General features: G+C 36.8%; 1 protein-coding gene across 1 annotated transcript; it reads right to left on the bottom strand.

The window, feature by feature from the left end:
• Positions 1 to 2,979: 2,979 nt before the first annotated feature.
• Positions 2,980 to 9,002, bottom strand: LOC114300875 (laccase-14). Its single transcript, XM_028245755.2, has 6 exons — positions 8,747 to 9,002; positions 7,211 to 7,362; positions 6,183 to 6,427; positions 4,990 to 5,118; positions 3,929 to 4,867; positions 2,980 to 3,319 (listed from the first exon to the last, which is right to left on the bottom strand). The coding sequence occupies exons 1-6, from the start codon at positions 8,849 to 8,851 to the stop codon at positions 3,189 to 3,191; spliced, it is 1,701 nt and encodes a 566-aa protein (XP_028101556.2). The 5' UTR covers positions 8,852 to 9,002; the 3' UTR covers positions 2,980 to 3,188.
• Positions 9,003 to 13,113: the final 4,111 nt, after the last annotated feature.

Below are 13,113 nucleotides of genomic sequence, written 5' to 3'. Positions count from 1 at the left end.
CAATGACATTCGGACACACAGCAGGTGAAGGACGAGCCACATCAACAGACAAAGATCTGTAAAGTTATTGCCACTGCACATCACCATTAATGCAGCCCATCACGGCATTTATTACGACAACACCCCTCCGTCGGAACAGGACCCCCTTACCTTGAACAAGGTAAACTACAGCATAGCCTTTCGACGAGGAGGGCAGGTCGGAAGGGACAGCGAAATGATTACCAAAGGATATAAGCAAACGTTGAAGACAAGAAGAAGGTTAAACTTTTCTATCTCTAATTTCTCTCTCTATACTCTACTTCTCTCTCTAACTTGCTCGTCGGAGGGTTCACTGGGGGACTACCCAGTTCCCCGTTGAACTTGTTTGCAGGTTATCCGGTGGGCTTGATCATTTGGACGTGGGCTTAAGGAGCTTGGACCAGTCTGATCCATTCACTGGAACAAACAGTATCATCAGTTGGCGCTGTCTGTGGGAAGTTTACACATTCTTGATATCACTCCCCCACCCATGGAACGCCGAACACCTGAAACGTTACTTTCAATGAGCTCCTACTTTTGTATCACTTAGTTATGGTATTTTCTTTTCGGCAAATTTACACATTCTTGATATCTCCTTACGCAATGTAACTTTTTAATTAACTGGGTTACACTTCCCCTGCCTTCAATTATATATCTCAGTTATTTGTATGGTGTCTCAATGACGTTTTGATTGTAGCACTCATGAAAAACCTCAGCCAGACTGAGCATCATAAAGCCTCAGCCAGACTGAGCATGAAGCACTCGGCCAGACCAAGCCTCAGCCAGCCTAAGCATAACAAGTCTCAGCCGGACCGAGCGCCACAATTTCAGGTTCAGACTGAGTTCCTTACGACGTCAGTGAATCATAGCTTAGCCCCAACTGAGCACGCGTGCAGGGCTCGGTCAAAGCCATCTATGCAAACTTCATGCTTGTAGAATTAGTAGACACACTTAGTCACAATTCCAGGTCCAAGTCTTTACACCACTCTTTGCTTAGTCAAATTCCAAAGACGTTCTTACACGTTTTCTTTACAAGTCTAGTTATTTTCTTCTCAATCAAACTCTTACAAGTCAGCCTGTTTCCTTACAAGCCAAGACTCACTCCAATACACCACTAATCTACTCCAGCAGTGTGGCAAACACAAACTTATAATTTTATTACATGTTAAATTTCACTCTGCATTGAGGAGTTCTTAACCTTACTCCACATTGAGTCTTTATTACAAGTTCAATTTCACTCTACATTGAGGAGTTCTTAACTTCACTCTGCATTGAGTTTTTATTACAACTTTAACTTCACTCTACACTGAGGAGTTCTTAAATTTAGTTTTTATTATAAGTTTAACTTCACTTTGCACTTCACAATGAGTTATACACTCGCTTCGCCCACGCCTCATTCATTTCAATTGCACAAGCACAGACAATCAAACAAAAACATAATTGCAATTTTATTTATTAAGAAATTTGTATATGAGTTCATTACAGCCATTCAAAACAAAAACAAACACACAAAAACAAAAAAAAAACTCTTAAGTACAGTCTGGGAATAGTTCTTCAGCCCTACGTTTGAACATTCTCCAGCCACTGTCCCAGAACTCAGCCATTTCTTGTTTATAGAAGTCTAATTGCTGGAAGCTCTCAATCACTTCCGCTTCAGTTCTGCCCCCAGCGGTCGTCCTCAATGGGCCCGCCCCTCCAAACTCCTCCCTTACCAAGCTGCTGGCGACCGCGGCATCCATTGCCATCTGAAACTCAGCAAACCCCTTGAATTGATCCACTGCTGCCATATACAGATCGGGGTAAGCCACCCTTTCAGAGACTGCCTTCGCCCTCTCTTCGTCCAGCTCCTTTTGCAGGGTCGCCGTTTTAGAGGCTGCCTTAGCCCTCTCTTCCTCACACTCCTTCTTTAGGGATGCCCTTTCAACAGTTGCCGTGGCCTTCTCTGCCTTCAACTCCTTCTTCAAGGTCTCCCTCTCAGCAGTCGCCTTGGCTCTCTCTGCCTCCAACTTCTTCTGAAGGCTCTCACTCTCTTCTAGTGCCTTTGCACACTGGCCCTCCAGCTCCTTCTGCAGATCGCTAATCTTCACGTCTGCCTCATCCTTCTACCTGACCAGCTCTTCATTACTGCTCATCGCCTCTTCATGTCGTTCGACCGCCACCGCGCAGGCTTTTTGGGGCTCATCCAACCTCTTCTGCTCGCCAGCCAGTTGGAACTCGAGCGACACAACCTGGCGGCATGTGGTCTCTAGCTCCACCTTGGCCGTTTGCAGCTCAGCGTGGGCACTCTCCCAGTTTGCGCTCTCCTTTTTCAACCTTGCAAGTTGAGCCTTGGCCTCATCTGCCCTGAGCTTTGCAGCCCCAGCCTTCCTCAGCAAAGCCCCTGCTAAGGTGGTTACCTCCATTTGAGCAGAGCATAACCCCCTCAGCAGTTCAGCCTCATTGAATCTGGCTGCTGAGTGCAAGGCTGCCTCTTCTACAATCCCTACAAGGCGGTCCGCCCTTGCCCTGGCTGGGCCTTCTTCTCCCTCCTGCCGCCCAGCCACCGCACGAGCATGGTAGATCGCAGTAGTCAGACTGACTCCCCCTCCTTGGGGTGCAGGAGCCCCCTGGGGCTGTTCTTCCCTCCTTGGCTCCAATCGCTCCACCTTCTACTTGCACTTTAAAGGCGACCCTCGCGACCCCCACGGCAATGGCCGCTACTACTAGAACGACTTCCATGCCCTCTGAGGCAATGTTCACCACTTCTGGGGTAATTACTCTTCATGGGGTCTCCTTCACTTCCCCCCCCCCCCCCCACTCTGCCCCCTTCACCATACTGGTCTCTTCTGCCCTCACTTCCCTCTTTCTCTTCTGGGTAGGCTCTTCTTCACTCCTCCTCACTCTCCTCTTCTTCTTCACTACGCCCAACACCTCCATCTCAAAAATGATCTTGGTAAGCTGAAAATTTTGATAATCCTGGTGTTTTTAAAATTTTCTTATTTATTAACACTTTTCAGTTTAGAATAAACTGCACCAAATATGATACAAACATTTTAGAACCTAATAAAAATCCACCAAGTTAACATTACACAAACAGTATTTGTAGCCTTATTTTCATATGCGCAACAAATATTGGAAAATATTCGACTTGACATAAAAATAGAGGTGGTGCCAAATTGCATGTGAAGCTCCTAACAAGGATTCAAGTGACTCGGTGCTCGCCTCATACTTGTAAGTCTAGTGGTTCCATTCTTTACAATTAGTACTGTATCCATACCCCAGCTCATGTGCCTATCCAAATGGCAGTGCATGAACCACACTCCTGAAATGAAAAATCCAATTAGGGTTTGTATTCTTACTTATGTTGAATGTATAAGAATAGTATCAAACAAATCTTCTTTAAATAGCATGCCACTATATTCATAAGAGACCTGCTCGCAAATGTAGTTTTTATAAATGTAAATTTTATTAACCAATAAAATACCTTAAAATGATAGTTTACCAAATTATTAACTAAGATTCTAATTATATAGTCTAAAAATTGAATGAAATAATTGCGATAAGTTCTATGAAATGACTTATATTTATTTATTTATTTTTCTTTCTAATTTTCAATGACTCTTATGCAAGTAATTATCATTTTCCAAAAGGTAACTTAATTTTTTGCTCACCTCCTCCTCAATAAAAAATTTCATATCGTCCAAGGGAGACACCCTCTACTTTGGCTAATCATAAACTTGAACGAATGTGATTTAAAAGCATTGTTCAATAGCCCAAGATCAATTAATTTTTGGTCATATTGTTTCATTCAATTTATTTAAGCTTCAGTTGAGTTAATAGATTAAATCAAACGAATGACTATGAAAATCAAATTAGTTCCTCAAAGACAAAATCATAAAATAAACGTACCAATGTGAATAATCATTTATACCTGGATTATCAGCTTTAAATCTTATGGCAGCCCATCCATTTGTAGGGACTCCAACAGTGTTCATCTCAGGTGGATCAACCAAATTAAACCCTGCAGGATCAGTCTCATTGTCGAAATTCCCAAAACCAAATCCAACTACATAAAAGCTATAACCATGTTGATGTATTGGATGATTCTCAGCACCATTTAGAACATTGGTTCCTTGGAACACTATTTCCACACTAGAATTGTATTTCAGAACCCTCACCTTCGTCCCTCTTTTAGGTGTCAAAACATTATCAGGCACATCATCAGCTGTAAAATTGAAAACATAAGGTGGCACACTAGGAAAATTCGTTTGGTAAATCCCTCTAATTTGTTTGTAGTATGCTTGCAATATATCGACCTTTGGATCCACAAAACTTATGTTGTTCATGCTTGCTGCTAGCCTAGAGCCATTGGGTCCATCACAAGAATTATTGGCGCATGGTAGTGTGTTCACAGATAATGTTATAACAAGTCGTATATCAACTACTTTTGGGACATCAACTGGATGCTGCGTGCTTGCTAAGGCCCTAAGACGTCGGGTAAAATTCGTTACAGCATTGATGTCTGTATAGTTAGGAAGGTTTGGAAACACAGGTGTCAATGGGGATGTATAATTTCCATTGTATTCGACTATCGCAGTTGTAGTGGTGTTATCATAAACAACTCCTGCATACGCTCTTGCTGCCATATAGTAGTGACTTAGGGATTGATTTGCAGTTATCAAGACATCCATGGTTTGTCCAGGGGTTATCATGATATAGTCAGTTTTTATCGGTTTGAGGTAAGCTCCATCCATTCCAACCACTGTGAGATTATGATCAGCTACCATGAAGAACATTTCTTCGTTCATAATTGAATTGATGATACGAAGAAGATAGGTCTTTCCAAAATCAAACATTATTCTAAATGTTCCTGCAACATATAGACCATGTTACATAAGTTTATATATATGAATATAGTTAGACCTAGCTAGCATCCATGTGACTTAATAAATGACACTAGCATAGCATCCTAATTAGAATTACAAAATATACCAGGTTTGGAACAATTGTAGAGATCGCCTGGTTGGCCATTGATGGTAAAAGCATCCGATATGTTCGGTTCACCTCCATTTGCTAGGGCAGTTTGAATTATTTCCATTACATCTCCCTTGAACCACGATGCTTCAAGTGCAACAAGAAATGAGCAAATAATATGTACAATTTTTTGCACAAAAGAAATAATATGCACAACAGTGACTAATGTGTACAGGTATAGTGATTCTCTAGTAGGTTCACAACTTGAAATTTGTAGCTTTGTGTGGAATAATACTATTCCTCCCGAGGTACAATTTTTTGGTTGGTTGGCATCAAAAGATAAAGTGAAACAGCAAAGTTTTTGCACAAGATTGGAGTTTTAAACAGTGATGTTTCTAATCTATTTTTTGCAAGAATGAGGTTGAATCTGCTACTCATGTGTTGCCACATTACCCCTTTTCCTGGAAATTATGTTTTGAAATGATGCAGTGGAGGGAATTTCAATGCGTATCCCCTGGCATAGTTGAGGGCTTGTTCCTCTGGTGGGTTGGTGGGAAAATGAAGTTTGAAAGAAAGTTGTGGAGGGCTATCCCGCTACTAGCTGTACTATGGTCAATATGGAACTTTAGAAATGAGTGTGTTTAATGGGATTCAGCCTAATTTCTTGGAACTAATAAGGGTGCTCATCAAGATTAGACTAGCCTTATGGTCCAAGGCCTCAATCCAAGGGCTTCATTACTCAGTTAATGATATTGTGCATAACCTATAAGGCAGATAAGGGATTGCGTATGAATTGCAGAAATGAAGAAAACAAAGCAAGATTTGGTGGAGATTGAGCAGAATACAGTAGTAGTCAAGGGTTGATGTTGGTTCTTTGGTGTTACATTGTAATTGTTGTTTTATTCCCATTATTGTTGGTTTCTCACCAACTTGAGACTCAGCAAATGATTGGGTAGGTTTTTTGTGCCAACTTAGTTGAGATCTTGAAATTTTACTATGATGCTTGATACACTTTCCTTTCCTTTGTTGATGTATTGCATGTACTTTGTATGTTTTGACTCCATCAATAAAAGGTTTTTGCTTATCAATATATATATATATATATACCCATTTTGTCCAAAATACGTGAGTGAGAATGTTTTGAATAAACCATTTAAGTTTTGGATGTATCCCTAAACTAACATAGAGAGAGAGAGAGAGAGAGACCATACCTAAAACAATGGGAAACTCTGCATGAGGTTTGGGAAACGGGTAATTGGTTCCAACTTTCGGGTAGATAATGATAGGACCATGTACTGTGGCTCGAGACCAATCACTGTGGGCATGCCACCATAGGGTTCCTTCTTCTGTCGAGAATATCAGCTCATAACTGAAATTAGCTCCTGCTTTGATGGGACACTGCGTTACATACTCTGGCCCGTCAGACCAAGGATTTCTTGGTTGCTTCACTCCATGCCTATAAAAATAAATGTCAAAACATCACCTAATTGCACTGCCTAATATGTCATACTCTGACCCATCAGTGCAAGGATTTAGACTTCATTAAGCTTTTATTAAACATCACCAAATTGCCCCATGTTCCTTCTTTCTGGAATATCAGGTTCTCCTTCAGAAATACTATATGTATACAAGGGTGGACTTATAGATGGGCTAAAAAGGCATGGCCTCTCTAACTTTTTCAAAAAAAAATTACTAGTTCTCTATTTTATGCATATTTTTTACAATATATATGGAATAACCTGCCAAGTTCTGAATATTTATTATTTTGATCATTAATATAATAAGTATTCTTACCATGTATATGAGATGATGATTCTCCACTATTTCACATCTTACATAATAAAATCAATTTTATTAGTCAGATTTTATAAAATATGTAAATGTAATTTTTTTTTCACTTACAAAAATGACAAAGGTAGATTTTTTTATGTTTTTAAATTATATGAACCAATAAAATGCTTTAAACAGAACATTCTGGAAGTGGTGTTATACTTTGCCTCGTTGCTTATGGCTTTTCCCTATCAACTTATTTTTCCTTTTTTCTTGGTAAATAACTAACAGAAAAATCAAATACATTAAAATAATGGTTCAATATCTTAACCCTACATATATATGCCGATAAATAAAATAAAATAAAATAAAGAAAAAAGAAAACAGTGGCATACCAAAAATGTTTTTAAAAAATAAATAAACAGTATGTGTGTATGAGAGAGAGAGAGAGAGAGAGAGAGAGATGTACCAGTGAAGGGTGACATTATAATTCCCTTGATTTTGCACATTAACTATCAATCTATCACCTTTGCGGACATGCAAAGCAGGCCCTGGAAATAGTCCATTTACTGTCAATATCTTCTTTGTGCTACACAACCTAGTATAGCTAGTTTCGTTTAACTGTAGAACAAAATTAATAGTGTAAATAAAAATAAAAAGATAAGATTACTAGGTCAACTATATATGGTTAATTGTTGAGAACTAATGAAGAAATGATCATATATGCTTAATTGCATGGTGAGAATGTGAAAAAAAATAAGCAAAAATGATTGTGTTTCTTGTTACTTCAAATCGAGAGTTTGATGTATCTTATGGAGCATCACAAATGAAGCATTTTTAACTATAACAAAATCATATGTAATATAGCTTTTTTGGGGGAGTTACCTGAAAAGTTAGTTTATTGGCTAAAACTAAGTATACATCAAATGGAGTTGTTTAATACATGTCTAGCTTTTTTGACTTGCTATCACTTAATAGAGTGATTAAAGTAAATTTTTTAATGAAAGTAAAGTCTGCAAATGTGATAAGATATTTGTAGCAAAATAAACCTTTTATTTTTATTATTACAATGAGTAGATTTTTAAGCCACAACCAAAGGAACCTAATATCTAGCTCTAAGATTGGAATAGCAAGGATTTTTTTTTATTTATTTACCAAATTCACTTTATTTTAAATATATATTTTAAACAAAAGTAATTTTAAACTTATTTTTAAAAATCGTGTTGTTTTCTACTCCTTGGTGTGATGGTGTAGTGCACTGCGATTGATGACAAGACTAAGGTTAAGTTTGGCATATTATAAAGAAGTCAAAAAGTTACTCAAAAAGTTAAAAAGTTATCACTATTCACTAAAAGTCAACAATTACGGCTGCACAACACCCAATTCTAATTTTTCGCTACAAATTAATTTTTACAATTTTTTATTACACTTTTTTCCATAAAGAGTCAAAAAGTTAACTCAAACATCTATAGTTTCTTCCTCAATTTTTTAGTCCAAAAAGACAAAAAGTGCATTTATTTAGGACACCCCAAACAACTCCTAAGTAAGTGCACTTTTTGTCTTTTTGGACTAAAAAATTGAGGAAGAAAATATGGATATTTTGGTTAACTTTTTGACTTTTTATGAAAAATGTGTAATAAAAAATTGTAAAAATTGATTTGTATGGGAAAATTAAAATTTGGAGTTGTGCAGCCGTAATTGTTGACTTTTGGTGAATAGTAACAACCTTTTAACTTTTTGAGTAACTTTTTGACTTTTTAACTTTTTTAAAACTTCCCAAACTTGACCTAAATACGGATGTATATACTAGTAAACTCGCAAAAATTTGTTCAGTAACTTAGAATCACCATGTTAGTTTTTGTCCCAACTATTTATGATTGACCTCCTACTTTTTGGATATGTGAAAAGTTAAAAGCTCAATGCCGATCATAAATAATTGAAACTAAAAATTACGTGAGGATCTGCGACTATAAGTACTTAGTGGAATGCATGGTAAAGTACTTACAACAAAATCAATAGAAGGGATTGTCTTCTTGGCCATGGAAAAAACAAACAAATTCAAGAGCAAAAACCCTAAAAGCACCAACTTCAAATTTTTCTTCAACCCCATACTCTATTACTATAGAAAATTGAGACTCTTTCCTTGAGCTATGTCTCTTGCTCAAAGTCATCTTTAAAAGGTGTTTATATAAGCTTTGATTTGCACTTTGGTGACGCAGGGCTACAAATTAATTTTCCAGAGTTACAATACTTGAAGCAATAAACAAACATATATAAAAATCATATATATTTTAATTGGAGATGGCAATGCCATACATTTTTAGCCGCCTACTCTCTCATTTACTTTCCTTTGGTTACAAGCAACCGTTTAAGTCATTGTCAAAAAAATAAAGTCATTGAGGGAAAAAATTAGGATTCATTCATTAGGCTGTGCTTGGATTGTGAGCTGTGATCAAGCCCCATCTGAGATTTTCGGAGCCCTAAACCAATAATGAACTAATAAATATCACTAGATCATTTGGGATCTTTCACATTTTTTTTTATTCAACCAAAATTTTTTTTGAAGGTAAAGGACAAAAATTGTGTCAATAGAGTTAGGCTTAGGAATTAAATAGGGAGAGAGTGTGTGCCATTTTAATTTTGAATGGGCCTTTAATTTTTCAATGGGTCAATTTATTTTAAGTTAGTTTGGGCCTTCTTTATTTTATTTTTTTTTTGACTCAAAACATACCTAATATATTATACAAAACTATAATAGGAGGGGTCCCTTTTTTGGGTGCAAAATGAAAATGTAAGTAAAATCTTAATGAAATATAAGTTAATTGTTTTTTCCCATTTCCCCATCTTATTCCTTCTTCTTCTTCTTTTTTTATTTCCCTAAATCTTTATCTAAACAAATGATCCAAACACAATCTAAGCCGTTAACCCAATGGTTATGAGCTTTTAAGTTGTGTTTAGATCATGAATTTCGGTAACAATTTAAAAAGGAAAAAAATAATGTGAGCGAAATATGAATGAAATATATTTACAAATTCACTTACATTTCATCCACTATTTTCCTTTCTCTTTCTAAATGCCTATTCAAATTTATGATATAATCACAGCCTTAGGAGATTAAACCGTGTCCTAGTCAATTGAAATTATATGTATGTCCACAAAAGTGAAATCCCAAATTATATATATATATATATATATATATGTGTGTGAGTAATGCTACACTTATCACTTCTTTATACCACCTTTAATGTACTACTCCATGTTTTAGTACATTATTTTACATAAACATAAGTGGTGGAATCCATTATACCAACATTGAGTTAACGCATAAGGTGGTATATGAAAAGTAGTATATGATGAGATAATATCAACACCACGAGCATCAGCATCACTACCCCAAATAGATGAGGCTCAAGCATTGTAATTCATTAGTTATTAAGCTCAGTTGTTATCAGGCAGTTATAACTACTTTTCAGTTACATAGTTAGATATAGGATAGCTACATAACTAACTCTGATATTATACAAATAGGAAACTCTGTACTGTAGTTCTGATCATCAAAGATATTTTTTCATTTACAATACAACTTCTTCATGGTATCAGAGTTTGTTAACTCCAACGAGTCAAGCTTCTTCAATATCTTTCAATAGAGTCTATATCTTTATCCCTACCAGCCAATCTTGTTCTTCTGATCAACAATTTGAATTCATTTGTCACAATCAAATTGGATTCTACAAATTATTTGATCTGAAAAAGTCAATTTCAAAACATACTTTAAACTACAAATCTTATTAGCTGCATTGATAGTTTTTTTCAATTTCCTTATTCACTGATTCATGATTCTACGGGAAAAGAGAGTGCCAATCCAGAATTTCTCACATGGAAACAAGTTGATTCTCATCTATTAAGTTGCATCACTACAACTCTCACTTCTGCTGTGTTTACATCCGTTCTACATTGTTCTACAAGTTGTGAAGTCTAGACTCTTCTCACTAAAAGATTTACTTCGTTGTCTAGATCACATATTCATCAACTCAAGGACAAACTCAATGTTGTTTCCAAGAAATTCTTATCAATGGAGAATTATCTACTCTAGATCAAAACAATATCAGATCAATTAGCTCTTGTTTCTTTTTCGGTTGAGGAAAAGGACTTGATTCTCATTGTTTTAAATGGTCTTCCAGTAGAGTACAACGCCTTAAAGACAGCAATAAGAACAAGAACTGAACCAATCACCATGTCAGATTTGTCCTCTCTTTTGTGTTCAGAGGCCTTGCATGTTGAATCTGAATCATGACTTTCTTTGTCTCTTTCATCAAGGATCTAAATCTCACTATAATTTTGGTTTTCAGGAACATAAATCCTCTAGTTGCGAAGGTGGATTTCTAATAGAGGTGGAATGTATTTTCCAAGAGGAGGTCATTTCAATCGTAGAAATAGAGGAGGAGATCTTCCTATTCCTCACAACAAACTTCTTCACAACCAAGTTCCTTTTGTAATTTGTTGATTTGGTAGATTTGTGGCAAGCCTAATCACACAGCCATAGATTGCTGGTATATGATGGATTCTTCATATACAGCAGCCTCTTATTCTCCCAAAACTGCTTTTGTTGCCAGTGCACCTACCTCTTCATCAACTGCAAATTGGTATGTTGATTCTGCAGCTACAACTCATGTTACTCCAGATCTTGACAATCTGCACCACTATCAACCATACTATGGTTCTGACCATGTAACTGTTGGCAATGGTACCTCCATTCCCATACAACATACAGGTTAAGGTATCCTTCTCACTCCTTCTCATCCTTTCAAGGTTAATCATATTCTTAATGTACCTTCTCTATCCTCCAATCTTCTTTTTGTTCATCAGCTCACATCTGATAATGATTGCAGTATTACCTTTGATAACAAGTCTTTTGTGATTCAGGACAAGACTACTCAGATTCTTCTTTACAAAGGGGTCCATAGTCATGGCCTATATCAAATTCCATTTACATTTTCGTCTCACAATTCTTCTCTTCAACACAAGCCAGTTTCATCTCATGTTGCTTGTCTTGCTACCAATTATACTTCTACAACTGTTTGGCACACAAGGCTAGGCCATCCTTCTTCCCAAAAACTTCATGTCTTGCTTAAACACTACAAGTTACCTGTTTGATCTCAATGTACTACAAACTTGTGCACACATTGTACTGTAGCTAAGAGTCATAGACTCCCTTTTACTTTGTCCAATTCCTCTGTTAATAAGCCTCTCTCTCTGATTCATAATGATATATGGGACCCATTCTCTTGTTCCAGTTCTAATTTTAAATACTATGTTCTATTTGTGGATAATTTTAGCAAATTTACTTGGGTATATCCTATGTGTTACAAAAGTGAAGTGTTTTCAACATTTCAAGAATTTAAAGTATTTGTTGAGACTCAATTTGACACTAAACTTAAAGTGTTTCACGCTGATGGTGGTGGTGAGTTTACTGGAACTCTCATGTCCTCATACTCTTCCTCAAAATGGAGTTGCTAAACGCAAACATAGACATTTAATTACTACTACTATTGCTCTTCTTCATCAATCAGCTCTTCTATTATCATTTTGTTTTGATGCTTTAGCCACTTCTATGTTTCTTAACAATCGATTACCTAGTTCCAAATTGCAAAATTAGACTCCATTTGAGATGTTGTTTCATCAATCTCCTGATTTTAGTTTTCTCAGAAGTTTGGTTGTCGATGTTTTCCTTAGCTCAAACCTTACACTTCATATAAACTCCAACCCAAGTATGTGCTCTGTGTGTTTATTGGTTAACATCGTTCTATTAAGGGTTATAGGTGTTTTGATCCCATTTCTGAAAAAGTCTTTTTTTTCTAGGCATGTTATCTTTGATGAGACTTTATTTCCTTTTGTCTCTCACCTTTCCCTACCTCCTACTACTGTTCTTCCCTTATCTCAACTTCATGCTTTCTTTTGGCCACCTCAATCCAGTTTGTCTGCTTCTGCTCCCTCAACCTCTCTGCCTCACTCATCTGCTCCTAGTCATAAGCCTTCTGTTCTTTGCTCAACTGTTGCTGCACCTATGGCTATTCCTGCTATGGCTCATGATGTTCCTAACCCTACTACTGTTGTGTTTACAACTGCACCTATATCTATTACTGTGTCTATAGCTGCACTTATATCTCCAGCTATTGTTGCTACTGTGGCTATTTCTGCCACTGCTCCTACTGTGTCTACAGCTACTCCTCCATCTCCAACTGCTGCTCTTTCTCACTTCTCCATTCATATTGGTTCTGTTCACATTGATTTAAGTTCTTATGCTCCCTTAGTTTCCTCTCTTAACACTCATCTCATGGTCACTCACTCTAAACGTGCTCTTCCTTTTCATTT

The sequence above is a fragment of the Camellia sinensis genome, chromosome 6 (assembly GCF_055761805.1).
Source record: "Camellia sinensis isolate YWXY chromosome 6, ASM5576180v1, whole genome shotgun sequence".
Taxonomy (NCBI): Eukaryota; Viridiplantae; Streptophyta; class Magnoliopsida; order Ericales; family Theaceae; genus Camellia; species Camellia sinensis.
The sequence above is the reverse complement of the archived record's forward strand: the minus strand, read 5'-3'. Positions and strand labels throughout refer to the sequence as shown.

What these genes read in the sequence shown, in the direction of transcription:
- LOC114300875 (XM_028245755.2), bottom strand. Translation starts at nt 8,851, where the DNA reads ATGGGGTTGAAGAAAAATTTGAAGTTGGTGCTTTTAGGGTTTTTGCTC. An exon ending in TATAATGTCACCCTTCACTG is followed by an intron (nt 6,428 to 7,210) that starts GTACATCTCTCT and finishes TTATTTTTATAG; the next exon opens with GCATGGAGTGAAGCAACCAA. An exon ending in AGAGTTTCCCATTGTTTTAG is followed by an intron (nt 5,119 to 6,182) that starts GTATGGTCTCTC and finishes TTGCACTTGAAG; the next exon opens with CATCGTGGTTCAAGGGAGAT.